Source organism: Bombyx mori, chromosome 3 (genome assembly GCF_030269925.1).
Source record: "Bombyx mori chromosome 3, ASM3026992v2".
NCBI classification, from domain to species: domain Eukaryota; kingdom Metazoa; phylum Arthropoda; class Insecta; order Lepidoptera; family Bombycidae; genus Bombyx; species Bombyx mori.
In genome coordinates, this window is record NC_085109.1 from 7,624,237 (window position 1) to 7,650,874 (window position 26,638).

Genomic DNA, 26,638 nt, shown 5'->3' on the forward strand with positions numbered 1-26,638 from the left:
CATGTAGAAACAAATTTGGGAATTAAGCATAGCTCCTACAAAAAGACGAAAAATGGGTTTCATCATCCTACTGATGATCACTTAGATTTTGGATATAAGCCTACCCCTGAATACGCCACATTAACAGAACTTTCGTTGCCCACACTAAGCCGATTACATAACCTTAAAATTTTCGCCCTGTAGAGGGTCTATCTATACTACCAATAATTATTTTAAATTAATAATATATTAACAAAGTCGTCTTATTGTTAGTTAACAAAACTTAGATTTTACCTAAGCTTGATATTTCTGGCTGAGATAATCATCATATTCCACAATTTGTTAACAAGATCTAATCCTTTCTAATTTGTGGGAATATTGGAACTTAATGATGCCCGACAAAAAGAAGGCTCTGGCTTGCTATAATTATGTGGACTACCTTTTAATCTTCTAACTATCAGGGAAAGTAAGAAGAGGAAAACGAAAAGTTTGTCGTTGTTGTTAGAAAAGAAAAGTTTATTTAAAATAATTCATCTGAAAATATAGTATCTAAATCATCCAAAAATTCATGATCATTCCTAAAATCCGTGCAGGAATCAAACGACAGACCTGAAAAAAAAGTGTAAAATAATTATGCAATTTCAAACATTAATTTCTTTTCTTTTTTTCACGAAAAACATACCATTTTGTTTTTGTACACATTTTATCACAGTGAAATCTTCATCATAAACTATACTATATCCATCAGGCAGCTTTTCTGAATTATCTTTCAAAATAACTGAGCTGTATACGGCATTGATATTACTCAAGGTAATGTTCAGATAATGCTTTTTAAAAGCACTCCCTGTTGTGAGTACTGTTGGTTGATGCAATACCAATATGCAATACTCTGAAACAATATATGGGGAAAACATAGACCATGCATCCCTATGCAATGTACACTTTATTGATCCTGAAACAAAAACCAGTTTTAAATCACCAAAATAAATTCATTTAATTTCATATTTAAATAATATGTAAGCAAAAACTAATAAATAATTATGTTTTTAATTTTATTTCTTCCTAATTTTGTGAAAATAAAGGTTTGTGATTCTGGCCTGTAGGCAGCTGTAAGCTACTATTACTTCATCTGTAGTAAGTTTTCTGTCACTATATTCCTAACTTGTTATCTTTTTCCAATTCCTATGTATTATTATTGATGTTGTGAGCCAATACAGTTCAATGTTGGTATTGCTGATATCTATCTGTTAACCATAATTTAATTATACTGCTTTTCTAACCACTTAATGCAGGTAGTCCACCAACTACCATGTTATACACAAAAACACTACTTGCACCATAACTATTGTTCTACAAATTCAAATAGGGACCATACATTTTAGAAAATAAACTAACCAGTTCTATCTCTAAGAATTATTAACGGGTCAGTCACTGATCTATCTACACCTTCAATAAATGCTGCAACTACTTGTGCTTTTCCTCTTCTTAAATTACCAGTATGAGCTTGTTGTTTTATTACATTAATTGTGTCTATATTGTTAAGATTGCACTTCATTTGATCATCATTCAGTCTCTTCCACAGTGGAGAATCAAATAAATCTCTTCTCAAATTATTTTGAGTGAAATCAATATCCTGAAAATGTATTTTTGATATATTCAAATTATTTTGTTAATAGTACCAACTATCCACAACTACTAATAGAATAAGAACGGTTTCTATGTATGATGTGTGATGATTTTATATGGAATAGGAAATACTAAAATAATGAGTGAGTACACAGTGAGAACATCATACAATCTCACTGCACACTGGCATTTACAGTAATGAAACAGACATACCTGTGATAATAGTTCCAAGTGACAAATACTTTCGTTCTTAGTTTCTTCTAAAGTTTTACTTAGTAATCCTGCTGGTCCTGGAAACTTTCGTTTTCTACTTTGATCAAAATGTGACTTTATAATTTTTCTTTTTGAATGTTTTGAGAATGCCTCATTGGTGGACACTGTTGATACATTGCATGTTTGCTGCTGAGATACTGATTTCGTGTTATCGCTTTCTGTTAATTTGCATAATTTTTTTTTGGGTGGGGATTTAAAGTTTTTGTTTAATATACAATTTTCTGCCTGTTCTTCGACATTCATTTGTGCTTTTTTTTGCGGAATAGTTTCCGGAATATCAAATTGCGATAGTACCTGTAAATTATTAGTACCTAATTGTTGTATTCATGCGATCATAATAATTAATGATCGTATATGAGAGATAAACTCATATGCAATATAATTAATAGATGTTTAACAAAACATTTTTTGTTTTTTGTTATGCCTACTTATTGCTGGTAAACTGAACTAGCTTCATCTAACGTGATAACAACAAATTATAATATCTACTATTAATATATTATTTTATAACGTTACCTCATCGAAATCATCTGATTCAAACATTATAACAATTTTAATTACTTATATTGTGCAGAGTGTATTTTTCTTGGTTTCAGAAGTAGCAACTGAAGTATGCCGTTAGAAGAGTGCAATTGTTTAAAAAAAACAAATACTTTTATTGCAGCTCTAAAAGATTTTTACCTATATTTTTAAATTATTTTCATGGATTTTACATTTATTTAAACATATAGACTATCACATATTAAGTGTATAATCTATGGACTATCATATACATTTTTGTTGGTACAATTTTTCCTTATTAGGAAAAGCAAAGGGATCTAAGACCATACAGCCTTAACTGTCATAGACAATGCCCTTAATAATTAAAATTAAAATTTATTTACAATCTATGGCTTCAATGTCTTGTTTTTTTAAAGATTTTACAGCCTGGTAAAGAGACCGTTAAGCCAACTGTCTCATAGATATTTCCATGCACAGTACACTTCATATTTATGTGTATTATCTAGGAAAATCTTTTGAAGGCATTGAGGGGACTTTTTGGCGGGAAAGAGGAGCAGAAGTAAGGAGCACCATCTCAAAGCAGAGCAAAGTGTCTGCTGAAAGAAAGCCAATGAAGGTGGGACCATAGTAGCAAGTGAAAAGATTTTGAAAACAGCACCATAAACTATTACAATTCCAGCACACTTTAAGTTGCTGAAAACCGTTATATTCATAATATCATTTCCACTTCCTACGCTATATTTCGGTGAATCGTCCAACAATAACGTGTTGTTTACACGTGGACACTTTTTCAAGTTGTCCGCTATACAAGATGATGCTCCTTACCTCTACCCTTCATAAAGCGCAGGCCAAAAACGTTAAAAAAATGAGATCTACTACTTCGACAGAAGGCGGTAAAATCGTAAAGAAAAATTAAATATACTTTTTTTTTTTTTTATTGCTTAGATTGGTGGACGAGCTCACAGCCCACCTGGTGTTAAGTGGTTACTCGAGCCCATAGACATCACAACGTAAATGCGCCACCCACCTTGAGATACAAGTTTTAAGGTCTCATGTATTGTTACAACGGCTGCCCCACCCTTCAAACCGAAACGCATTACTGCTTCACGGCAGAAATAGGCAGGGTGGTGGTACCCATCCGCGCGGACTCACAAGAGGTCCTACCACCAGTAATTACGCAAATTATAATTTTGCGGGTTTCATTTTTATTACACGATGTTATTCCTTCACCGTGGAAATCAACTGTAAACAATTGTTGAGTACGTATTTCATAAACTACTACTACTACTAATACTACTCATTTAATTCTATTCTAATTCTACACCTATGGTATAGACGGTATGGTTGCGACGATTTGAACAAGCATAGAGGTCACCGCTTATAAAGCAAGTCTTATGTTTAAATTGAGCAAAATAGAGCGGAATGAAATGAGGTGATTATTATGAAATTTGTTATAACATGAAATAAAACGAAGTTAAATCAGATTTCATGAAAAATGTTGGATGTGATCACTATCTAAAGTAACCCTCTCTCTTCTCTAGTATATACACGTTATTTATTGGGTTGAGATTACTTAATAATAAATGACGACGTGCTGAAAACCAGGTATGGCAAAAGCAAATTAGCTCCAAGCATACAATTGTATCTATTAGTATTTATTAAAAAACAGTTAACTAAATTCATACATATATTATGATCAGGAGATTACCAGCTCGAGTCGTATTTTATTATTTTCATTTATTAGATTTTATAATAAAAAAATATTCAACTTAATTAAAATTCTAAAATTTGCAAAAATCATCTGTAAGCTTCCTTACAAAGAGTTTACAAACGCTATGCTTCTTTTTAATGCATAAATGAATGTGACACTACATAAACTGACGATTATATTTTACAACTGTCTATTGATTCTTGTGGTGTTTTTTTAGTTAATAGTGATCTAAAATTAATAGTAATTATTTTTTCGACACAATGGCAGTTCTCGATGCTTATAATCCTCTTCAAAATGTATCCTTACGATTCAATGAAGATCAGCTAAAAGAAATTGGCGAGTGGTTTGAGAATAATGCAAAACCTCAACTAACCAGTACTGATGGTGATCCTATCAGAGCGATAACAGTAGACAAATTCGTGTCTTTCTTAAACCTTAAAAAGTACCAACCTATTCCTAACTAATTTATCATTAATTCAAGAAAAACAATCCTACATTTTATTCTAAAACTAATTATTGATTAGGTTTCATAGAAGGAATTTCCAATATCCAAGTTATGCAGAGGTAATGAATGAAGTAGAGAGATTAAAAGCTGGAGCATTACGACTATTGACTAGAGAACAAGTAATTTATATGTTGAATAAATGGGTTCTAGAACCAGACATAAAACATGAATTGTGTTTAGCTTTCAAGGTAATTTGAGCCCGTAGCTCGTAGCTCGTAGCATAGCTTGGAGCTTGGACAGATAACGCACACGCTTACAGGAATTATTATTTTATAAGTTAATCCACTGTAAAAAAATATATTTAAGGTTTTCGACACAGAGAAAAGAGGTTTTCTAGAAATTGACGAACTAAAAACAATTGTAACAAGCTACGCTGAACCATTCTCGGAAGAGGAGACACGTGAAATGCTACGTGATGCAAATGTCCGTGGCGATGGAAATGTATTTTATGAAAGTTTTGTTGAAAGCCTATTCAGCGTTGCTCCTGAATTATATGAAATCAAGGTTAAAACATAAAATATGGTCAAGAACATGTTTCAAGTATGCATACATAATAAACTGCTTAACTTTTCCAGACAGACTATTTATACGAGGACCCTAATGAAGATCCATCGGTTCCCCCTGAGCCTGTTGTTGTAGAAGAACCTCCACCTGTACCTGTTCCTTTACCAATTAAGAAACCGAAAAACAAAAAAAAACAATAACATTTGTTCATCTAAACCTATTTTTAACACCAGTATGATGTGTTTCGTATACAAAGTAGTTTATTTAACGGCTTTATTTTTAGAGAAATCATTAAATTAAATTTTACTTTGAATATAGTACTGTGTTCAAGCTTTAAAAAAATTTACATGTAAGTACTATACGGTCTATACCTACAAAAAACATTTTTTGTAGATACTCGCACGCCACCTTTCTTTCGCTGCCAGTACTTTAACAGAAACGGGGAAACCTTGACTGAACTGCCAACATAACTGTTAAGTTTAAAATATGGGAGTAAGGAGGACCATCTCAGTACAATATAGTAAATCATCTCATAAAGTGTCCGTTGAAAGTGAACCAATTAAGGTGGCGCCTTAGTAGCAAGTAGAAAGATTTTAAAAATAGCGCCATGGACTATTTGAGTAGAATACTAAATTGAGAAGGAAATAAATAATTCCTACGTAAATAGTAATAAAAACAAATAGTTGAGATTTTAAATACCGCACTCTGTTTAAAACTGCTTTATTCATATCATTTTGATTTCTTAAACTAGCGCTATTTCGGTCACTTTTTAACTTGTCCCCTATACAAGATGGTCTTTCTTAATTCTGTGGTGCATACTTTAAAGGACCAAACATTTTTTTTGAGAGATAGACAAAATTATCACAGTTCAGTTGTGTGGTAATTATGTTAAATAATGAAATATAATTCTTCGGATGTACATACTGACTTTTTTATTCTTTACATAAAATTATACAACTAACTAATTGTTGCTAGGCAACAACTATTCTTCTTAATATAAACTTATGATGGTTACATATACTAAGAAGGCCAGTTCTAACACCCCCACTTAACCACATAAGCTTTATACATTTATTAAGTTTAATTCTGTTCACTGTTTTTGTTTTGCATCAGCGAATTGTATCCATCTAACATGGCTGTGTGCCATAACTCTCGATCCGAACGTTCCAATGCGTCCTCAACTGATTTAGGATCTGATCCCTCGGTAATCAAAAAAATTATAGATCATATCTTCTTGTATTTTGGGACGTCTAATCCTCTTTGAATAACGACGTTCGTTTGTAGAGGTGGTTGATTCATTTGTAGAAGTGGTTGGATCAGGAGTATTCATTTCCAATTCCCCCACTGCATCAGGATCTCCTATATGGACAGGAACCTGAGACATAACCGGATGATAATTACTATTTATTGAAATTTCATTGTTCTGAATACTATCCACCGACTCCAGATGAATGGTCTCTTTGCCATAATTCTGAACATTTTCAAAAAATACTGCGTCTCGAGCGATTATTAGCCGAGTTGGATTCTTAATATCCACGAAACGATAGCCTTTTTGATTCAAACTATAGCCAATCATAATTAATTCTCTTGACTTTGAATCAAATTTCCTTCTATTGTTTCCCTTAATGAGTACTTGAGCTTTACTACCAAAAACCTTGAGATTGGTGATATCCACTCGTTCACCTGACCACACTTCTTCAGGAACTTTGTCTGAGATAGCCATGGTTGGAGACCTATTTTTTAAATATATAGCTGTTAACACAGCTTCTCCCCAAAATTTTTTGGACAAACCATACATCTTGCAACATACAACGTGCCTTTTCAATTACAGTACGAATTGTACGCTCTGCCACTCCATTTTGTTGTGGAGTGTGTGCCACTGAAGTCTGATGATGGATACCATTAGCTCGTAGAAAGCTTTGAAATTCATCGTTTATATATTCAGTACCATTATCGCTACGCAATTTTTTGATCTTTTTATTAGTTTGATTCTCCACAAACACCTTGAATTCCTTAAATTTAGCAAATACTTCTGTTTTGGATTTCAACATATATCCCATAACTTTCCGACTAAAATCGTCAACAAAGATAAGAAAATATCGAGCACCACCCCATGTCTCTTCCTCCATATATATCCTCAATATATCCTTAGCTCTTTTATTCTTTCTTTTTGGGAACTTTTTTACGCACTGTTTACCTTTACAACAACTGACGCATGGTTCCTTACTAAATTCATTCAAGGTAAAGCCATCAACCAACCCTCTTAATTTATTCATTAGAGCTGGTGATAAATGACCTAAACGCCTATGCCATAACTTATATTGATCGTTAACAGGCGAATTAATGTCTTTAGTAACCAATGCCTTGTCATCTCGGTCTACTACATATAGCCCATCTTTTAAAGGTGCTTCTAAAATAGTTTTTCCCACTAAGGATACATCTGCAGATTTGTAAACTTTACAAGAATGTTTATCAAAAACAACTGTACAATCATGCTTACAAATACTACTAACAGAAAGTAAATTGGTTATCAAATCTGGTATGTACAAAACATTCTCAAACTTTAACTTATAATTAGGCATCAATACATCACCCTTTACCTTAGATAATATTTTCTCATTATTAGCTGTAGTTATATACTTCCGGTAACCACCTTTAGCATTTACTAAAACATTATCTGATGATGTCATATGAGATGTTGCCCCAGAATCTATAATCCAATTTCTCGACTTTCCCATATTAGAGAGTAAGGTAATAAAATCATTAGTCTCCTTTTGAGCTACGCATACATTTGCATTACCTTTCTTATCCCTATCTTTATAAAATTTACATTGCCATTTAAAATGACCTTTCTTTTTACAAAAATGACATATTATTGCCTTTTTCGTACTACTACTAGGTTTTTCGTTATTAGACACTAACACAGAATCCATTTCAACTGCCGGCTGCTTGCGCTGTCCTTCCTTCATTAGAGCAGATATGACCGCTTCTGAAGTTAATTTCCTTTCAGAATGTTCCACCGCCATCACCAAAGGATTGTATTCCTCGGTCAACCCAGCTAACATTATGATCCCAATGAATTCATCATCCAGTCCTGATTTGATTCGCTGTAAAGCCTGACTTGTCGCCTGCACTTCATTGATGTATGCTTCGATATTTACGAAACATGATAATTTCAAATTAAATAATTTTCTTAATAAAGTGAGTCGTCTTAACAGTCCGCCATCGGCGTAGGCCTTTTCTAACGCATCCCATGTTTGTTTTGCCGTTACGGCACCGGTAACAATTGGGAAAATGTTTTCTTCCAAGAGTAGACATATTTTTGCTCTTGCTTTACTATCTCTCTTTTTTAATTCAGGAGTATCAAGTGTGTCTGTACTTACACAGTCCCATAGATCACAATCTGTGAGGAACATCTGCGTCGCGAATGCCCATGTTCCATAATTGGATTGTCCACGCAATTTTTGTATTGTGGACTGCATGGTCGCCAGTATATATATAATCCAAATATTTATTTATATATTTATATAACGGTACCTGGGCCCATAACCTGTGGTAATTATGTTAAATAATGAAATATAGTTCTTCGGATGTACATACTGACTTTTTTATTCTTTACATAAAATTATACAACTAACTAATTGTTGCTAGGCAACAACTATTCTTCTTAATATAAACTTATGATGGTTACATATACTAAGAAGGCCAGTTCTAACAAGTTGTGACTAACATTAGGTAATAAGTATCTTTTCCACACTTATATCTAATATGAAGTGGGATATTTTTTTAGACTCCTAGTCTTGATCTTTACGCAGTAGAGAATCTATTCTACGAGCAGTGCCTAAAGCGCATCAATCATACAGTAATCAAAGAAGCGTTTATTCCTCCTCCTATTATACCTACAGTTTTTTTGGGCTGCGTTCCTAATCTTCAGGAGAGCCCGGGTTGAGGAGGATGTGATGTATGACGATGTTGAAGCCTCCCAACGACTTCCCTATACTCTTGCCCAATCTCCAACTGAGACAGATCCTCGGCGTGATAGGTCGCTGTAGACCAGTCTTTCTCAAAGTGGGCGATAACGCCCCCTGGGGGGCGTTATCGCGTTTGAAACCTAGAGGGGGGCGTTAAGGGGCCCAGGAAAAAATGGGGGGCGTTGATGTGGATTAGGGGGGCGCTGTAAAATTTGTAATTTCATTTACTTAATTTACCCATTACCGTCCAATATCAAATAGTATAGTAAGCCTAAACAGCTCACTTATTGTAAACATTGTTTACTATTTTATTTCTATTTATTAATAGGTTGGGGAAAAAGCTTCTTCGCATTTTTTAAGAACATTCACAACATTTTTTAATATAGTTTCTTCGCATTTAAGTAAAGTATGTCGGTACCATTTTGTTCGATAACTTTTTGCCATCTTGTAGGTAGGGACATGATCCCATTGCTATAGAAAATTTGGGGCTTCTGATCAAAATACCGCGACAATTGGTTTTGGCAGTCCTCTCGTGATGTTAAGCTGACACTGCCTAAAGAATTCTGAAGAGACCGAAACAGGTAGAAATCTGAAGGTGCAAGGTAACACCTCCCAGTCAAGCTCTTTTAATTTTTGCTGAGTGGCTAAAGATGTATGAGGTCGAGCGTTATCATGATGAAAAACCACACGCCTTCTGTTGATTAATCCCGGCCGCTTTCTCTCAACTTCTTGCTTTAATCTCATTAGTTGTTTGCAGTAGAGTTCAGAATCGATGGTCCTGCCTGGTGGTAACAGCTCATAATGAATAATGCGCTTCCAATCCCACCACACACACAGGATCACCTTGTAGCGAGTAAGCCCGGGTTTCGCCACAGTCTGTAAAGTCTGACCGGCCTTTGACCACGACCTTTTTCGCACGTTCCTGTCGTACGTGATCCACTTTTCATCACCAGTTATCAGCTTCTTCAAAAATGGTTCGGTTTCATTACGTCGTAATAAAGAATCACAAATGAGTACACGGTTCATTAGGTTTCTTTCAGTGAGCTTTTTTGTGTACCCAGTTTTTTCCAAATGCACCATAACTATTTTGTGGTCAATTCCCAGTTCTTCAGTTACGTCGTAACTACTGATATGCCGATCTTGCCCCACTTTTTCAAAAATGGCATCGATTTTATCCGTAATAGGGCGAACAGAGCGACGTGCATTTTTGACATCAAAATTTTCGGATTGAAAACGCTTAAACCAAATTTGTGCTACTCTCACAGACACTGCACTAGGTCCATAAACATCGCAATATTTTTTCACGGCTGGCTTTGCTTTTTTACCTTTTTTGTAGTAACATTTTAAAATGTATCGAATATCTTCATTAGATTCACTCATCTTGACAGTACGAAAAATAAATGAAATCACACATCTTCCTAATTTTAATTTGGAATTATCTTCTTTCGAACTTAAACTTTTAATGATACCAAAACCAGCTAGATACAAATAGTATAGCCAAGGAGATTTTATTACAAGTTCATACATTTTTAAGCTATTGCATAGCTTTTATCGCGCGCCTTGAGCGCGGCGACCGAATCATGAAATTCCGTAACGAAAAAAACCTAACATCCCTCACTCCGCCTACCATGTAGCTCGCGTTCAACACATTCACATGTTGCGCTTGTGTAGTGTTTGTGAATAAGAGCGTGGCGTGACGTCACACTGCATGCGCATCATGAAAAGTCTGCCCATCTCTCTCTCGCGAGGTTTAGCTTATGAGTATGAAGGGTACAGTTAAGGTTTTGCCTTTATTAAGGTTTAATATAGCGTGATCTTGTTTTATTATTGTTTTAAAATTAAATTATCATTGTCTAATTATAATGTCATACGTTGATGAAAAATGCTATGCAATAGCTATACCGCCGCAGTTCCCGAGTGCCACACGTTTTCTTTTTTTTTTCAAGAGGAAATCGCCGGTCTTCCGCCCTTCACTGGGGATGGCGGCGGGGCATGTCGGAGTCGAACCGACTAAAACCTTTTGTCGCTCAACAACCAGCATCCAAGCCTCGCATGAGACAGAGCTCATGAAAAGGCAAAGGAGGGAAAGTGAAGCGTTTAGTGCGGAGCACATCTCTCCCATCACCCTCCCCCTCGGGACGCCGGACTGGTGGTCGTCGGCGCCACGACCACCAGCCCTCTCGGTCGGCAGGCTGTCCGAAGCCCGCCTAGATGGCGCCGGTTAGAATGGTCTATCCTACGGAATACCCCGCTGGGTCAGAACCAGCGTGGGTTGAGGATAACCGGCCTTCCATCACCCGGATGCTCATGCATAAAACGTGTACAGATCAGCTTGCACGTCGTCTTCTTAGGCCCCCTTCGCCGGTCCCCAGGCCGACATGTGAGGGAGATCCGAAACACTTAGAGGGCCAGGGCTTGGGCGAGATTCGCCTCCCTGGACCCCGCTCGATGGCGGCGGGCCTGTGCATCTCTCACGCGCCCCTCCGCCTCCTTTAGCGAGATGGTGCACTCGCAGAAGTCGAGCATCGCCTTCCACGACTCGTCGTCACCGAGCATCGATGCCAGAACACTCGGCAACGACAAGTCGTTTCCTATTTTTGCGACGAGGACACGCCGCCGCCCCCCCCCATGCGGGGCAGGCAACGAGCGTATGCTCTGCCGTGTCCGAGTCGCAACCACAATGGTGGCACTCTGCCGTCGGCTCGGCTCCGATCCGGTGCAGGAACTCACCGAAGCAACCATGCCCAGTGAGTACCTGCGTGAGCCGGAAAGTGAGGCGTCCTCTGTCACGATTTACCCAATTCACAAGAACCGGGCGAATCGCCTCGACGGTCCTACGACCAGCCGAAGGATCGACCAGCCGCCTTGACCATGACTCCAGCACAGACCGCCGAGATTGGGCCCTCCGCGCTCTTACCACACCGGGGCTGGGACGCGCCACGCCCCGGGCACGAAGGTTAGCCCGCCACTGATAGTCAGCGGCAGGCGCCTCCGCCTCCAGGACCCAAGGCGGCGTTACAGCCAGTACACACGCCGCCTCGAAAGAGATGGTGCGATAACCACGGATGATCCTGACCGCGATGATGCGTTGCGGCCGTTGCAGCAACTTCGCTACCCCCACGGCCAGTGACTGGCCCCACGCGGGCGCCTCGTATAAGGCGCGTCAACTGGTCAGGCCCCCCGATGTTGGGAAGAAGCCGGCTTAACACGCCGGCCACGCCCAACAAACGAGGGACCAGGTTCTGAAAGTGAACACGAAAGGTCCAACGACTGTCCAGAATGAGGCCGAGGTACTTCAACTGCACCCCGACCCGATACGGACGCCTCCAACCACGATATGGGCATCGACAGGTGGCACTCTCCGCGGCCTGTGGAACCACATGGCCTTGGTTTTAATGAGTGTCACGTCGAGGCCTAATCTCCTGATTTTGCCGATGACATGCGCCACCCCAGCGGTGGCAAGATGAGCAAACTCAGCAAAACTCCCCCCCGGGACATGCCCAGCATGTCGTCTGCGTAACAGATTACGCTTAGGCCCGGGAGGAGGGCACCTCTCAGTACCCAGTCATACCCGATATTCCACAAAAGGGGGCCGAGCACCGACCCCTGTGGACCGGGAACCTGTGCACGATCCCACCGTGCTCAGTACACGTGACCGATCTGTCCTCCAAGTAAGAAAAGGCATTTTTTAAAATAAAAGAATACTTATTGCGGCATAACTAAAATAGTTAGACATATGCTGTCGCGACACTTTTTGTAAATAATAATGTTTTTACAAAGTCGTAGTACATTATTTTATTCTATCATCAATAGTTTTCGTAGGGCACGCGACGTAAATAATATTTTAGGTAAAAAAAAATTACACCTTGGGTTATTGGAGTTTTAGTAAGGATACCTAATTTTTTTCAAAAAAGAATATAGCCTATGTCACTCGGGAATAGTGAAGCTTCCAAATAGTGGAAGAATTTTTCAAATCGGTTTAGTAGTTTCGGAGCCTATTGAATACAAACAAACAAATCTTTCCTCTTTATAATATTAGTATAGATATTAATTATTTCAAACGCTGACTTAGGCGGCGGTTTTTATTTGAACCAGTTCTAAATTATAAACTAAAATTCTATGAAAAATTACCCATATTTATCTATAATGCGAAATGATATTAATTTATTTTTCGTAGTTTCCTTCCTTCTTGCGTCGATAATCCTCTGTGCTGAGGGTCGTGGCCTCCTCTAATAACTTTCTCCTGCATCATCTTGCGCCATTCCTGCCTGTCCTCGGCTGTGTCGATAGCAACGTGGACTGAGGTATTGAGAGTGGAGCGTATTTGGTCCGACCAGCGCATTGGATTTCTGCCTCTGTACCTTCTCCCGCATACCTTGCCTGTTACCAGCAGCTTTTCCATATTGTCACCTCTCTTTCTGACGATATGTCCAAAGATCTCGAAACTCCTCCGGGCGCATGTAGTGCGGAGGTGCATTGGAATCTTGAGCTCGGTAAGAATGGATTCGTTGGTTCTGTGTTCTGTCCAACGAATCCCGAGCATTTTCCTCCAGCACCACGTCTCAAACGCGTCGATGCGTTGGCGGTCGGCTTTCTTGAGGGTCCAAGTCTCTGCGCCGTAGAGAAAAATGCCACCCAAACACGGTCCATTTGGGACATAGCTCTCTTTACCATACTGATTCGCCTTCTGAGGTCCTTTTCGGAGGATCCATTACTAGCTATGACGGAGCCCAGATAAATGAAATCCTCTACGACTTCCAGGTTTAGCTTATTCGTACTTTAATAAGTTATTATTGTTAGTAGTATTATTTACTAGTCGAAATATAAATTTTTAATTATCTTATGATGAGAATCTTATATTAATGAGAAAGATATTCAACAAAAATAGTTTCGTTCTAATAAATTAGCATAGTAATAGTACAGTGAACTAGCAATTTATTTTGGTAATTCTGAATTTAAACAAACATATTGATAAGAAGAATTCATTTTTACTTTGCAAATTTGTAAATACAGGCTCTGTAGCAATGTACGGACATATAATAATATGAAGAAACAATAATAGCATCTACAAATATATATGTACTACGTGGTACTACATTTACTAAAATTAATACAACATTTATTAACTAAATTAATGAAATTGTGGTTTTAAAGTTTTAGGGGTGTATAAAAAATGGGGGGCGCTGAAAAATAATTGATTTTCAAAGGGGGCGGTAAAAGAAATAAGTTTGATAATCACTGCTGTAGACGATGGGTAGGAGGGGCGACTGCAGTCAACTTGGCAACCACATGCGCGGTACACCTCAAGGACGCCTGGCTGACGGAATTGTCAGCAAAATGGCTCTACGTCGCCCATCTCGGTCAGCACTGGTATTCCGGCATAACCTGTTGGAACAAAACCAGCCTGCCGGATCTGAACGCGATACACTATAAACTGGATCTCTTGGATCGATCAACTGTACAGCCCGTTAGAGTTTTAAAAAGGCATTGCATTACATTTGTTAAAAATTCTAATAAACAAAAATTGAAACCAGCATATTTTATTATTATTTTAAAATCAATGTCCTTTGACGCACTAAATGGTCAAACCTCTATTATCAATGGGTTGAAATGAACTTTTTTCTTAATAATGCAAGCAGACGTGAATATACAGCCCAACTAATAGTAAATGATCACCGTTGTTCATGAATATCAACAATATTAGGGGTAAAGCCAAGCCGTTTGATTGATTGTAATTATTTTCAGAGCAATATTACCTAAAGAAGCTCAGATTGTCTGTAGTCTACAATTCTGATACGTTTACAATTAGCGTAAGAAATTAACGGCAATTTGACTGGCGGCGCGGTATATTGCATGACGACATAGATTATCACTAGAATTCAACACATGACAATCGTGACATTTGATAATTATTAAATGTTGATTGTACTATTTACTCAAGAAATTCTTGATAATATTTCCTTCTTAATATTTAAATCGTTAAATATAATTGCAGTATGCTTTAGCAATCAAACACAGACTAGAAAAATAAGTAATATAGGATTAAATTTTAATTTTTTTCTTTTTCCGTAAATAAGTTAATAAAAAATCTGGGCCAATGGATCTTGAAGACAATGCTTTGGGTTTGACCCAGGATCAGACCGATAAAATTTTACAATTTCAAGACTTAACTGGCATTGAAGACATGTCAATATGTAGAGATGTTTTGCAGAGACACCAATGGGATCTAGAGGTAAAAATAATAATAGTTTCACTATAGCCAAAGCTGCACTTCATAAATCTATTAAAAGCTTAACAAGCGTGGCTTAGAGTCATAAAATTATTCTTGTTTCAAATTACCACTGTTAAACAAAACTCTGCTGTCTATTTACAACTCAAGTTGCAAATGCCTTAGCACCTTTCCTCTTCTGAATTCATGTTGTATCGAGAGGTGAAAGGGTATTTAGTTTAAGCGACATTTTTGCCACTTTATAAGAGAGCTAGAGTTTAAACTTTGCAAAAAATGTCATAACAATAACTTCTTCAGCTATCTGAATGGAGTAAACTTAATTTAAGTTCAATTAAAAACATCAAACTGTTGATGCTAATACCAAGTAAGAAACACACCTGTAATTACAAAGATAAATGTTGCATATTAAGAGAAACGTTGCTTGAATCAAATAACCTTTCAACCCTCAGTATAATCGGTTGATGTATACTATATATTGCTAACTTCCATTTTCAAAACTGATTTGAATGATATATTATTCATAGACAAATCAAATATACTTCAGAAGATATAGTATATGTGAGAACTTTGTGATTATAGAGAGAGATTTAATATACTCTTTAGTTCATTTGTATGAACTGTTTCTATCTGTCCACTGACTAGGGTCAGATGTGTTACTTAAACCGATTTGTAAGGCTTTTGATGTGTTGACTGAGCTCCATCTGTTTGTCACAGTGAAGCCATAGTTTCACATGCAGCTTCAAATATCAAGACTCTGGGTATAGAAATAATTTTGCTAGAACAAATTGAAATCTTTAGTAATTGACAAGGGAGTCAAGTGGACCTTGATATTTTAATGATTTTGACTAATATACTATTTAAAATTTTCATATGTAAAAGAAAAAATAGAACTTTTATACATATTTATTTCCTTTCCTTTTTTACATAGATGAAAGATAAGAATTAGCATTCTGTATATGGGTTGCTTACAGCTCATCACATTGCTGTAAAATTGTTACCGAAGTCCATAGATATAGACATAATGTGAATATGACTATCCACCTTGAGACTTGAGCTCAGAGTCTCACTTGTATTGTACAATGGCTGTCCCATCTTTAAAGCAGGAATGCAAGAATGTGTGGCTGACATAGGCAGAATGGTGGTCCCTAGCTGTGCAGCTTCACAAGACACCCTGCCACCAGTAATCGCCAGTAGGCAACTGCATTGTTCTCAATTCTCAACTCTGTTGCCCATTCTATGGTGACTTTGTCAAAATCACATATCAATAGTTAATGCATATATTTGATAAATTTGTAGGTAGCAATTCAAGAACAATTGAATATTAGAGAAGGGCGCCCCTCTGTGTTTGCCACAGAAGCTCGGGCACCACCTGTTGTACATGACCACATTGCACAGCAAGTTTTTACTGAAGAACCACCAGAGGGACCCGGAGGTGTCAGGGGCCTAATACGTTATGTTGTTAATCTAGTTGTCTCAATGTGCTATAGTACAATTTCATCTGTATTAAACTTGCTTTTAAGTTTTGTACGTAATGATGATAGAAGACGTGAGTACCATAAATTAAAACAGTAGCAATATATTCAATAAATTAATAACAAATGAACAAATTCAATAATATCGTTACAAATCTTTATATTTCAGTGGCAACTGATCCATTAGCAGATGTAATGAATTTCATCAGTAGCTACCAAACAAAATTCAATGCACACCCAGTCTTCTATCAGGGAACTTATGCTCAAGCTCTAAACGATGCTAAGAACGAGCTCAGATTCCTAATTGTTTACTTACATTCAGATTCTGCACCAGAAACACAGAATTTCTGCAGGTTTGTACAATCAAACTTATTGTTGAATTTGTAAAAACATTAATATTTTTCTTGTAATAATAATTTATAATAATATGGAATTTTTAATAATAATAAATTGAACTCCTATTTAGTATTAGTAATTAACAAAATTGATAAATAATATTTATAACCATAAATCTAAGTTTGAGATACTCAGATTTTTTAATGCTAGATATAAATGTAATTTAATATTTACACTTGTTGTGAATAAACACATGCCTGTACAGTTTTGGCTACGTCTTGTGCACCAATATTTCCCTAACCTTTTTATTTATTTATATTTGGAATATAATAAGTATATTTTTTGGTAACTAATACTGCTAGGCCAAGATCAATTAATATGATTTTTACTCGAATAAACTGTTAGTGATGAAATTCCCTAATACAATGATATCTGTCGTGTTTCAGAACAACATTAGCAGATCCCGAAGTAGTCCAATATATAAATACGCATGCATTGTTCTGGGGTTGCTCAGTCGAGAGTGGGGAAGGTTGGCGCGTCGCTCAGTCGGTGGGAGGTCGGCGATATCCTCTTTTGTGCGTTGTCTGCGTGCGGGAACATCGCATGACTGTAGTCGCTCGAAGTGAAGGGGCCTGTTCCGCCGAAATACTTATGCAGCGTCTTCGTCAAGTTGTCAGTGAAAACGAGGGTCACTTGGCTGCCGCTCGAGCGGATAGGTAAGTCGGCATGACGATCTTCAAGTATAGGCTGTATAGGGATTTTTTTTTCTTTATAAAATAATTGTTAGTCTACAGAGCTATTCCAATTGCGCACGGACAGATGAGAATGAATTTAAAAATTCGAATGTGGTTTCAGATGTGGCTTTCAGTGGCGCAAGCTGACGAATTAAAAGAAAACAATATGTCAATATTAGTTTTGGTCTGTGCTTATCACTTTAAAAAAAAGTAGGTACAATTCGTGGGGTGCTTAGTTGATGATTTTGAAGTCGTGGCCTAAAAGATAAGACGTCCGGTGCATTCGTATGTAACGATGCACCGGTGTTCGAATCCCGCCGACAAGTACCATTTTTCCAATGAAATACGTACTTAACAAATGTTCACGATTGATTTGCACAGTGAAGGAATATCATCGTGTAATAAAAACCATAACCGCAAAGTTATTATATTTATTATAATAAAATTATTATATTTTATGGTAGGCAACGGCTTGGCTCGGCCTCTGGCATTGCTGACGTCCATGAGCGACGGTGACCACTTACTATCAGGTGGGCCGTATGCTCGTCCGCCTACAAAGGCATTAAAAATAAAATATACATAGTTTGCGTAATTACGGGTGTTAGGAAGTCTTGGTAAGGTTTTCTTCGGTTTAAATACTTTTACTGGTGGTAGGACCTCTTATGAGTCTGCATGGGTAAGAACCACCGCCCTGCCTATTTCTGCCGTGAAGCAGTGATGCGTTTCGGTTTGAAGGGTGGGGCAGCCCTGTTAAAAGTGAAACCTTACAACTCATGTCTCAAGATGGGTTTACGCTATAAATGTCTATCCAATCATCTCGTCCACTAATCAAACCAATTAATAAAACTCCAATCTCGTGCACAAACCTATCTATATTTGAAATATATTTACCAGAGTGGAACGCGAAGTGACAGCGCGGCTGAGGGCTGCCCAGGACGAAGCATACGCCGAATCCCTCGCGGCCGACCAGGAGAAGGAGAGACGAAAAGCGGCCGCCCGTGAATTAGAACAGTTACAGCAACAACAGTACTTAGAGGAATTGGAGCAAGAGGAACGCCGGAAACAAGAGGTTGCCAGTTAATACATTTTTTTAATCAATTCCAACTACCCTCTTATTTCACGAATTAACAAGAATGAATGAATATATATATAACTAGCTGACCCGGGAGACTTCGTAGTGCCTCAATCGATAAATAAAAGACCTTAACTTTTGTATCAAATAAACTTAAAACAAACAAAAGGAATCCGTCCGACGGGAGAAACATCAAAGGAAAAACAAAATTGTTATTTTTATTTAATTCCGAGCATTTTCATATTTATCTACCTTGTAAACCTTCCCTGGACTTTCACGAATAATTCAAGACCAAACTTAGCCAAATCGGTCCAGCCGTTCTCGAGTTTTAGCGAGACTAACGAACAGCAATTCATTTTTATATATATGTAACTAGTCAGGTCATAAGTATTGTCACACAGTAAAAACTTTTCTTTTAGAATGCTGGCCACAAAAAAGTTTATTGAATTCGAATTTCGAATTGTTCATGAAAATAAAAATGTATACTTTTAGAATTTTAGTCATTTTTAAATATGGAGTGGACGCTTAAAGAAGACCGTGTTGCAGTTATTGCGTTGCATCGTTGCGGTTACGCGCCAATTCAAATTTTTAACATACTGAAAAATTTGAATATAACCAAAAGATTCGTTTATCGTACCATCAAACGATATAATGAAGACTCTAGTGTAGATGACAGGTCAAGAAGTGGTCGCCCTCGGTCTGTTAGGACTCCAGCAGTGATAAAAGCTGTGAAGGCGCGAATTCAAAGAAATCCCAAACGTAAGCAGAAACTGTGGGCCCTTCAGATGGGGTTAAGCAGAACCACGGTGAAAAGGGTGTTAAATGAAGATTAAGGGCTTCGGGCATATCGAAGAAAAACAGGACATCGTTTGAATGCTCGTCTAATGGACCTGAGCCTGAAGAGATGCCGCGCTTTGTTGAAGCGGTACGCGGGAAAAATATATCGGGAAATTCTTTTTTCGGATGAAAAAATTTTTGCCGTAGAAGAGAGCTACAACAAACAAAATGATAAGGTGTACGCACACAGTAGTGAAGAACCGAGCAACCGTATTTCGCGTGTCCAACGAGGTCATTTTCCATCCTCGCTCATGGTATGGTTGGGAGTTTCTTATTGGGGCTTAACAGAGGTACATTTTTGTGAGAAAGGTGTAAAAACGAATGCAGTTGTGTATCAAAATACAGTCCTGACGAACCTTGTGGAACCTGTTTCTCATACCATGTTCAATAACAGGCACTGGGTATTCCAACAAGATTCGGCGCCAGCTCATAGAGCGAAGAGCACACAAGACTGGCTGGCGGCGCGTGAAATCGACTTCATCCGGCACGAAGACTGGCCCTCCTCCAGTCCAGATTTGAATCCGTTAGATTCATAGACCTATATAGTAGGGACACGACATATTGTTCTATACGTACAATTGCTTATATAAATAGCACCCATTTTGAAGGCACATACATAAACATATATCTATCTCGTTCTTACTCAGCACGTTAACTCGCAGGAAAACAATATAACAGTATTTCAGTGCGTACATAAAATGAAACATGAATATACGTAAATGTCTCCGTCTCCGTCTAATGAGGCCGAAAATCCGCCATGTTTAGCGCGCCAAATGTCATTGTCACGTCAGTTCGGCCGTCTGTTTTGGGTTGTACAGTATTTATTGACTTTGATATCGATTTAATATGATTGCTTATATAAAATTTCTTATTTTATCATGCTTAAAACATACAAAAAATAATAATTAAAACATATTTTATAGGATCTCAAGAAAGTCGTCGGAACTATTTTAATAAAATAGTTTTATAACACTATTGTCAACTCGTTAAATATTTAATAATTAAGTGATTTTAGAGAGGAAGTCACAAGGAATGGCGTTTGTAATATTATTAACGAATAAATGTTCTGTAGGTGTTTTTTTTTATCAGGCTGTCCCTTGATATGTTTAAAATTTGAATCACTCTCAAGTGAGAGTGATTCAAATGGTGCGGCGTACCTTCCTTGAGGTGCGCTGCGGTAGTGTGTTACGGACTTTAGAGTCAGCAAAACAATTGAAATAGATTGTAATAGTCTAAGAAAAACACGTACTCAAAATACGATAACATTCAGCATGCTAGAAATGGGCAGATGGCACTGTACTACGCCATATCTTTATGTTTTGCGGCAAACGACAACTTTATAAAATCAGTGTAGCAAATTTTAAAAATCGTCATATCGTTTACTTGGCAAATTTGAAGCACGATCTCGTCTTAGATTTTACATAATATCTAAATCACATCATCTTTGCACATAACAATATACTTACTTCCTATTAAAGTATAAATTCTACAAATACATTCACTCAACAATATTTAAATTAAAATGAGCCAAGAACGTTTATCGATAAAACCTACTAACATTAAAATCTTCTGGGCAGCACTAAAACCGCCATGTTTTGTGGCCAGATGACGTCACAGCGGCACGAATTTTTTGTTGACGTTTCATTTCCATAGGTTTCCTACTTCAGTGGTTAGATTACAAGATATGGCAACACTTGGAGGAAAAGGCGTGCTCAAAGCCTCATCCCAATTTGGAGTCACTCAAGACATCTTTGATTAAGGCAGCCGCCGATATTGACATGGACCTCGTTCGTGCTGAGATAGACGACTGGCCGCGCAGATTGAAGGCCTGTATTCAAAATCACGGAGGTCATTTTGAATAAACTTTAGTGTCATAAGAATCTATGTTTTGTTAAGTTCATTTTGGGATATGAATGGTTACATAATGAATAAACTTGTTTCAATTATTTTACATTAAACATGTGACAGAATTTATGACCTGACTAGGTATATAGATATAAAAATCTGGATGGACAATATAACATAAATCTTGATATCAGAAGCACAAGGATGGATATAATAAATAAATAAATAAATAAATTGTTTAATATAAATTAAAACGTATATTTCCTATTTCTCAGTTTCTTTAGACAACAGATTTTTTTAGATTACATGGACTGGTTTAAATAAATCATATACCATAAATTTTTTACATAGATATATTTAATGCATTAGAGCCTATTACGATAATTTAATGTCGAATGCTGGTGCGGTTTGTTCAGGTGGTGGAGGCTCGTAAAGCGATGGCGTCTCGTCTGCCGTTGGAGCCGTCGGGCGGCGCTGACACCGTGGTGCTTCTGATCCGTCTGCCAGACGGCGAACGTCTCACTCGCAGATTTTCACATTTCCACACCACTCAGGTAAATACATTTTTTGTGTTAACTATTATTAAAAGCCCAGAGAAACTTACATTGTAACAACATTCAGGCTATTGAATAGAAGATACGATATAAAAAATACAGTAGGCGCGCGAGTTCGTGTCAATCCTAAGGAATCCGGTAGTGCTGTGACCTAGTTAATTATGGTAATGTCGATAATAACTACCGATTTAGTCAACAGCTGTCAATTTGGTTTAATGTTACTTAGCATACTATAGTATTATTGTTCGTGACGCATAGATGGTTTACGTGGTCACTGGAAAAGGCTAACAATAACCAAACAAAATTTATTACCTCAAAATATACTGGTACGCCCAAAAATGGAACGTGTGTCGATAATATTAAGGTCTAATATCGAAGCAATGAAAATTAAAAATACTTTCTGCTGCTGTTACAAAAAGAGAATTAAATTATATTAATTTGTGAACACGTTACAGGATCTATACGACTTTGTGTTCAGCCATCCGCAGTCTCCGGAAGAATTCGAGATAACGACAAACTTTCCCAAACGCGTGTTAGCCCGAGGAGCGTCCAACTTGTTGGACGTGGGACTGAAGGATCGAGACGTGTTGTTCGTTAACGATATCAACGCTTGAACACGAATATGTATACATTCTAGTTTTATATAAATTGGTAATAAAGTGTCGTGGTTTGTAAGGAATGCTCTTTTTTTGTAGTAACTTTTTGGGGTCAATGTTTCTTCCTTGTTGTGTAAGAGTGTGGTACCCAAAATCGGTTTTCATACATTTATGACTATTGATATTGTAATCCATGTGATCAGCCGTCGGACAGTTGTTTCTCTCTCGGAATTTTTTGTAGGCGGTGTAAGAGAATTTCTCCCGATGATGAATGTGTTTATGAAATGTGACGATTCTAAAGGGTCTGAAATAGGATTAATGTATTACAAATCAGCTCGGTCTTCTGAAAAACAAAACAGATGTTAATCATTTGCAAAAATAAAAATAAAATAAATTGGCATAGTAAAAATGCTTGATTGCGTTTTACAAATATGTACAACACAATTCAAAATCAGTGATGCTTCGAAAAGGACTTGCTCGAGTACGGTAAGCTTCCACCAGTTGGCGCGTGATGACAAAGTGCGGGCATTGACCCCGACTTTTGTAAGCTTTACATTGCGGATTCGCTTAATGCTTTTCTTTGAGCAAAAATAATAATAAATTAAAACAATACCTAATAATTGTTCTCCATGAATGCTAAGGTGGTTGGTGTTTCGGCGTCGGGAGATTGTTCTCTTACATTAAATTTTTACATGTATTTTATTCGAGTTTACATCTTGAACACGAATCATAGGCAACGTAAAGATGGCGCTATATTAGTATAATAAAAAAAATGAAAAAAATATTTTATACTAGTTGATTTTTGGACCACCCGTAGATATTAAAATTAGAGGACCGATTGCAGATTTTAATAGAAGTGTGATTACAATGCTCATAATATAGGATACTCTTGTTATTGAGGCAATGTATAAAAAACGAGGCTGAAAGCATCAGATAATCATTTAGGCATTATCAAATTTCTCCCTTCATTTGAAAACTTTAAAAATACAGTAAGAAAGGCAAATGAATAAATCCACAAAGAACGAGCAGATGCAACTAGATTTTATAAATGCAGTAGCTTAAGTTATTTAAGCAGCCTGCAAACAAAAATTGAATGTAGCGTATCTAATTCCTATAGTGATGTCTGTTTTTGGGGTTTTTTAAAAGATATTTTAAGTTTTATATTTACATTACATCTTTCCCCGTGTGAATTTTATTGTAGTTAGTTTTTATGTCTCCTAGTAATGTGATATTGAATGTTAAAATTAATTGTCAATGTACATAGATTAAGATGTTTTACGATATGAACCAGCGGTCTTGGCGAATATTAATAAATTGTGTCTCGTTGTATCTCGTTCTCACGTTGTATTTCTTTCGGGAAATCATTTGCACTCTCTGGCTTAAAGGCTTATTACACTTGGCTAAATTTAGTCGACTGAATTCAGTGAAATGTAATAGCATTCAGTAAGCTAGCCTACTAAATTCAGTAGCAAGGATGGTTTCTGACTGACTAAATCATATAGAAGACTAATAAGAAACGCATTTAGGAAGGTGTAATCGCGTTTAGTTACTTAATGATTTCAGTCGTCCCATAGCTCTCCGTGCGTAAGAACGTTTTAGTTTGTTTTTTACTTTCGAATAAAAAGTATTTATTTCTGTCACCTTTATTTAATATGCCAGATATTTATAAATAGCCCGACATTTTTCAGGGATAATTTTTGTCAGCAGGGGTTGGGATATTAAAGAACTAAATTTTAAATCTCCATACGAATTTCCTGTTGCAAGAAATCTTAATGCTACAACCGATCTTTCTTTTGAACTTATACTATCTCGCAGGGTAGTATCCTGCTTTTGAATAAACGGTGTCACAAGGTTTTATTAGGTCAAAGGATCTCGAATCCATTCGTAGATAATTTCTGAAGTCTGCTGGTTCTAAATCACTCATAATGTTCATATTTGCTAACTTTCCGCGCAGCATTAAATATTTCTTTACCCATATTCTTCTTTTTCTTTTTTTTGTTTCAATTGAACCCACAGACCAATTTTTTGTTGTCTAGACAATGCTGGGGCCAACCGCTTACATCCGCTTACGACACGTCCTACTTCGTCGCGTTTAAATTGACAATTGATTCAGTAACTGAATTTAGAAGTGTAATCAGAAGCTTCTAACTTGCTTCTAAATTTGCTTCTGAATTTAGTCGACTAAATTTAGCCAAGTGTAATAAGCCTTTTAAAAAATATCGTTTACAAACACACAGATCGGGTCTCTCGAAGAAGGCCGACTAAAACAGTTGCATTTTTAATATCGGATAGACTAATCTTATTTAGCAGTAACCGGAAATTCTCGACTTTGCTGTGAATATCATCGATTTCCTATTCCGAATTTTACGGACATTCACGTGGCCAACAATATTATTTTAGTACTTGACAAAGTTATTGAAATAATAGGATTTGGTCAAAGTGGTATTCGACACCGATATATACTATTTTAATTCGTTTAGTTTTCCGATAATTATTTATTTTTAATAATATACATTTCTAATTTTGTAAAAGATGGATATTAAATTTTTAAATAAGTTTTTGACAATGTTTTTTAAAAATATTGTTCGATTTGCATACCTACTTAGTATTTTTTTTATTACAAATAAATACATGTCTCTGTTTTTTTTAAAAGTATAAAATGTAAATATAGTATAAAAAGGTGGCAGTAAATTATTATGTAGGATACATTTGGTAAATGCTTAAATTAAATGTAGTCATCATACAAAACAAATATAAATATGAAATATGCCTTAAAAATTACGATGATTGTTTAATTTAGAGAACAATCGAACATTTCTTTCTGATTTATTTTTTTATATTTAACTGTAATTCCAAATATGATGTCAATGTTGTAGTGATGTAATTTAGTATCCAGTAGCTGTATTCAGAACCTTTTTTCGATTTTATTTCTTTTTTATCTATAAAAGTACAATAGCTTGTCAACGATTCATGGTTCTAATGATCAGAGTTTTATTTAAAAATTGTAAACTACCTATTTAGGTAAACAGATGAGCTTATTTTTACTTCACAAATCTTAACGTAAAACAAAAAATAATTCTATTATGCCCTCACACAGGCCCGCGAGTTGAATGTAGAACTGAGGAATTAGTGATTTTGTCTAATGGGCCTGCCAGCAGGTTTTGAACACCGGCATAGTCGCATCGCTCGATACGAGTGTACCGGACGTCTTATCCTTTAGACCATGAGACTTGATCTAACCAGGTTCACACATGGAAATAAAATAAAAAAAACATGTAAAGAAAACATTATTAGTATTCTTTAAAAAAAACTTTTAAGTGTTGATTTTCAAAATAAATAGAAAATGACATAAAATAATATTGAGCACTTTTTTTGCCATTTCCTGTGCTTAACGATTTCAAAATACATTTGATGTTTCAAATAAAATAATGAAAACGAAACGCTACGTGATTACATATTGTAAAGTCTATATCTATACGAGCTACGTTTGGCACACTACTAGACTGTGATTTTTGAAGTCCTTTACTGCATTCAACGCGCAGACCTACGTTCTACGTTTGGCTTGAAATTTTAGTTAATGTAATGTTATGTTGTTTTTTAAGTCGAAATAAGACGTTTTGCATTTAATCCTAATGTTTTGTTATAAAATAGAATAAAGATTTTTTCATTTATTTCTGTATTTTACTTTATTTTTTCACTTCAGCTTTTATAACATTTTAATTGGTTGTCACTAGTGGCTTGAGACACTATTCCGTTGGACCTACCACTAATTTTGATTTGTATAATATATATGTCACTAAATAGGCTTTAATTGCCGAAATACAAAATATAAGTAGGAAAGGCAGGTGTACCTAGATACTATTGCATTTTATGGAATCGTGTAAATACGAGTT

General features: G+C 36.5%; 3 protein-coding genes across 4 annotated transcripts; 2 read left to right on the forward strand and 1 right to left on the reverse strand.

Moving 5' to 3' along the window:
* Nucleotides 1-467: 467 nt before the first annotated feature.
* On the reverse strand, nt 468-2,648 carry LOC101739473 (uncharacterized). Its single transcript, XM_004931733.4, has 5 exons — nt 2,395-2,648; nt 1,819-2,172; nt 1,375-1,612; nt 662-931; nt 468-588 (listed from the first exon to the last, which is right to left on the reverse strand). Exons 1-5 carry the CDS (start codon nt 2,419-2,421, stop codon nt 500-502), a joined length of 978 nt encoding a protein of 325 aa, XP_004931790.1. The 5' UTR covers nt 2,422-2,648; the 3' UTR covers nt 468-499.
* Nucleotides 2,649-4,251: 1,603 nt separating this feature from the next.
* Nucleotides 4,252-5,416, forward strand: LOC119630350 (uncharacterized). 2 transcript variants are annotated; one of them, XM_038019434.2, is made up of 4 exons: nt 4,252-4,532; nt 4,615-4,783; nt 4,902-5,099; nt 5,171-5,416. In XM_038019434.2, the coding sequence occupies exons 1-4, from the start codon at nt 4,351-4,353 to the stop codon at nt 5,297-5,299; spliced, it is 678 nt and encodes a 225-aa protein (XP_037875362.1). In that variant the 5' UTR covers nt 4,252-4,350; the 3' UTR covers nt 5,300-5,416. The 2 variants fall into 2 exon arrangements, with proteins under 2 accessions (XP_037875362.1, XP_037875364.1); XM_038019436.2 differs by having other exon boundaries at nt 5,175-5,416.
* Nucleotides 5,417-14,933: 9,517 nt separating this feature from the next.
* On the forward strand, nt 14,934-26,416 carry LOC101739090 (FAS-associated factor 2). The gene is made up of 7 exons (XM_004931730.4): nt 14,934-15,302; nt 16,596-16,845; nt 16,941-17,124; nt 17,554-17,823; nt 18,736-18,910; nt 22,012-22,149; nt 22,605-26,416. Exons 1-7 carry the CDS (start codon nt 15,168-15,170, stop codon nt 22,761-22,763), a joined length of 1,311 nt encoding a protein of 436 aa, XP_004931787.1. The 5' UTR covers nt 14,934-15,167; the 3' UTR covers nt 22,764-26,416.
* The last annotated feature ends 222 nt before the right edge of the window (nt 26,417-26,638 follow it).

Bases quoted from the DNA above. Each gene is read 5' to 3' on its own strand.
- LOC101739473 (XM_004931733.4), bottom strand. From the start codon at position 2,421: ATGTTTGAATCAGATGATTTCGATGAG. The intron at 932-1,374 runs GTTAGTTTATTT...TTTTTGTTTCAG, and splicing joins AATTCTTAGAGATAGAACTG to GATCAATAAAGTGTACATTG. The intron at 589-661 runs GTATGTTTTTCG...CTTTTTTTTCAG, and splicing joins ATGTGTACAAAAACAAAATG to GTCTGTCGTTTGATTCCTGC.
- LOC101739090 (XM_004931730.4), top strand. From the start codon at position 15,168: ATGGATCTTGAAGACAATGCTTTGGGTTTGACCCAGGATCAGACCGAT. The intron at 15,303-16,595 runs GTAAAAATAATA...ATAAATTTGTAG, and splicing joins GACACCAATGGGATCTAGAG to GTAGCAATTCAAGAACAATT. The intron at 17,125-17,553 runs GTTTGTACAATC...GTCGTGTTTCAG, and splicing joins GAAACACAGAATTTCTGCAG to AACAACATTAGCAGATCCCG.
- LOC119630350 (XM_038019434.2), top strand. From the start codon at position 4,351: ATGGCAGTTCTCGATGCTTATAATCCTCTTCAAAATGTATCCTTACGA. The intron at 4,533-4,614 runs GTACCAACCTAT...ATTATTGATTAG, and splicing joins TCTTTCTTAAACCTTAAAAA to GTTTCATAGAAGGAATTTCC. The intron at 5,100-5,170 runs GTTAAAACATAA...TAACTTTTCCAG, and splicing joins CTGAATTATATGAAATCAAG to ACAGACTATTTATACGAGGA.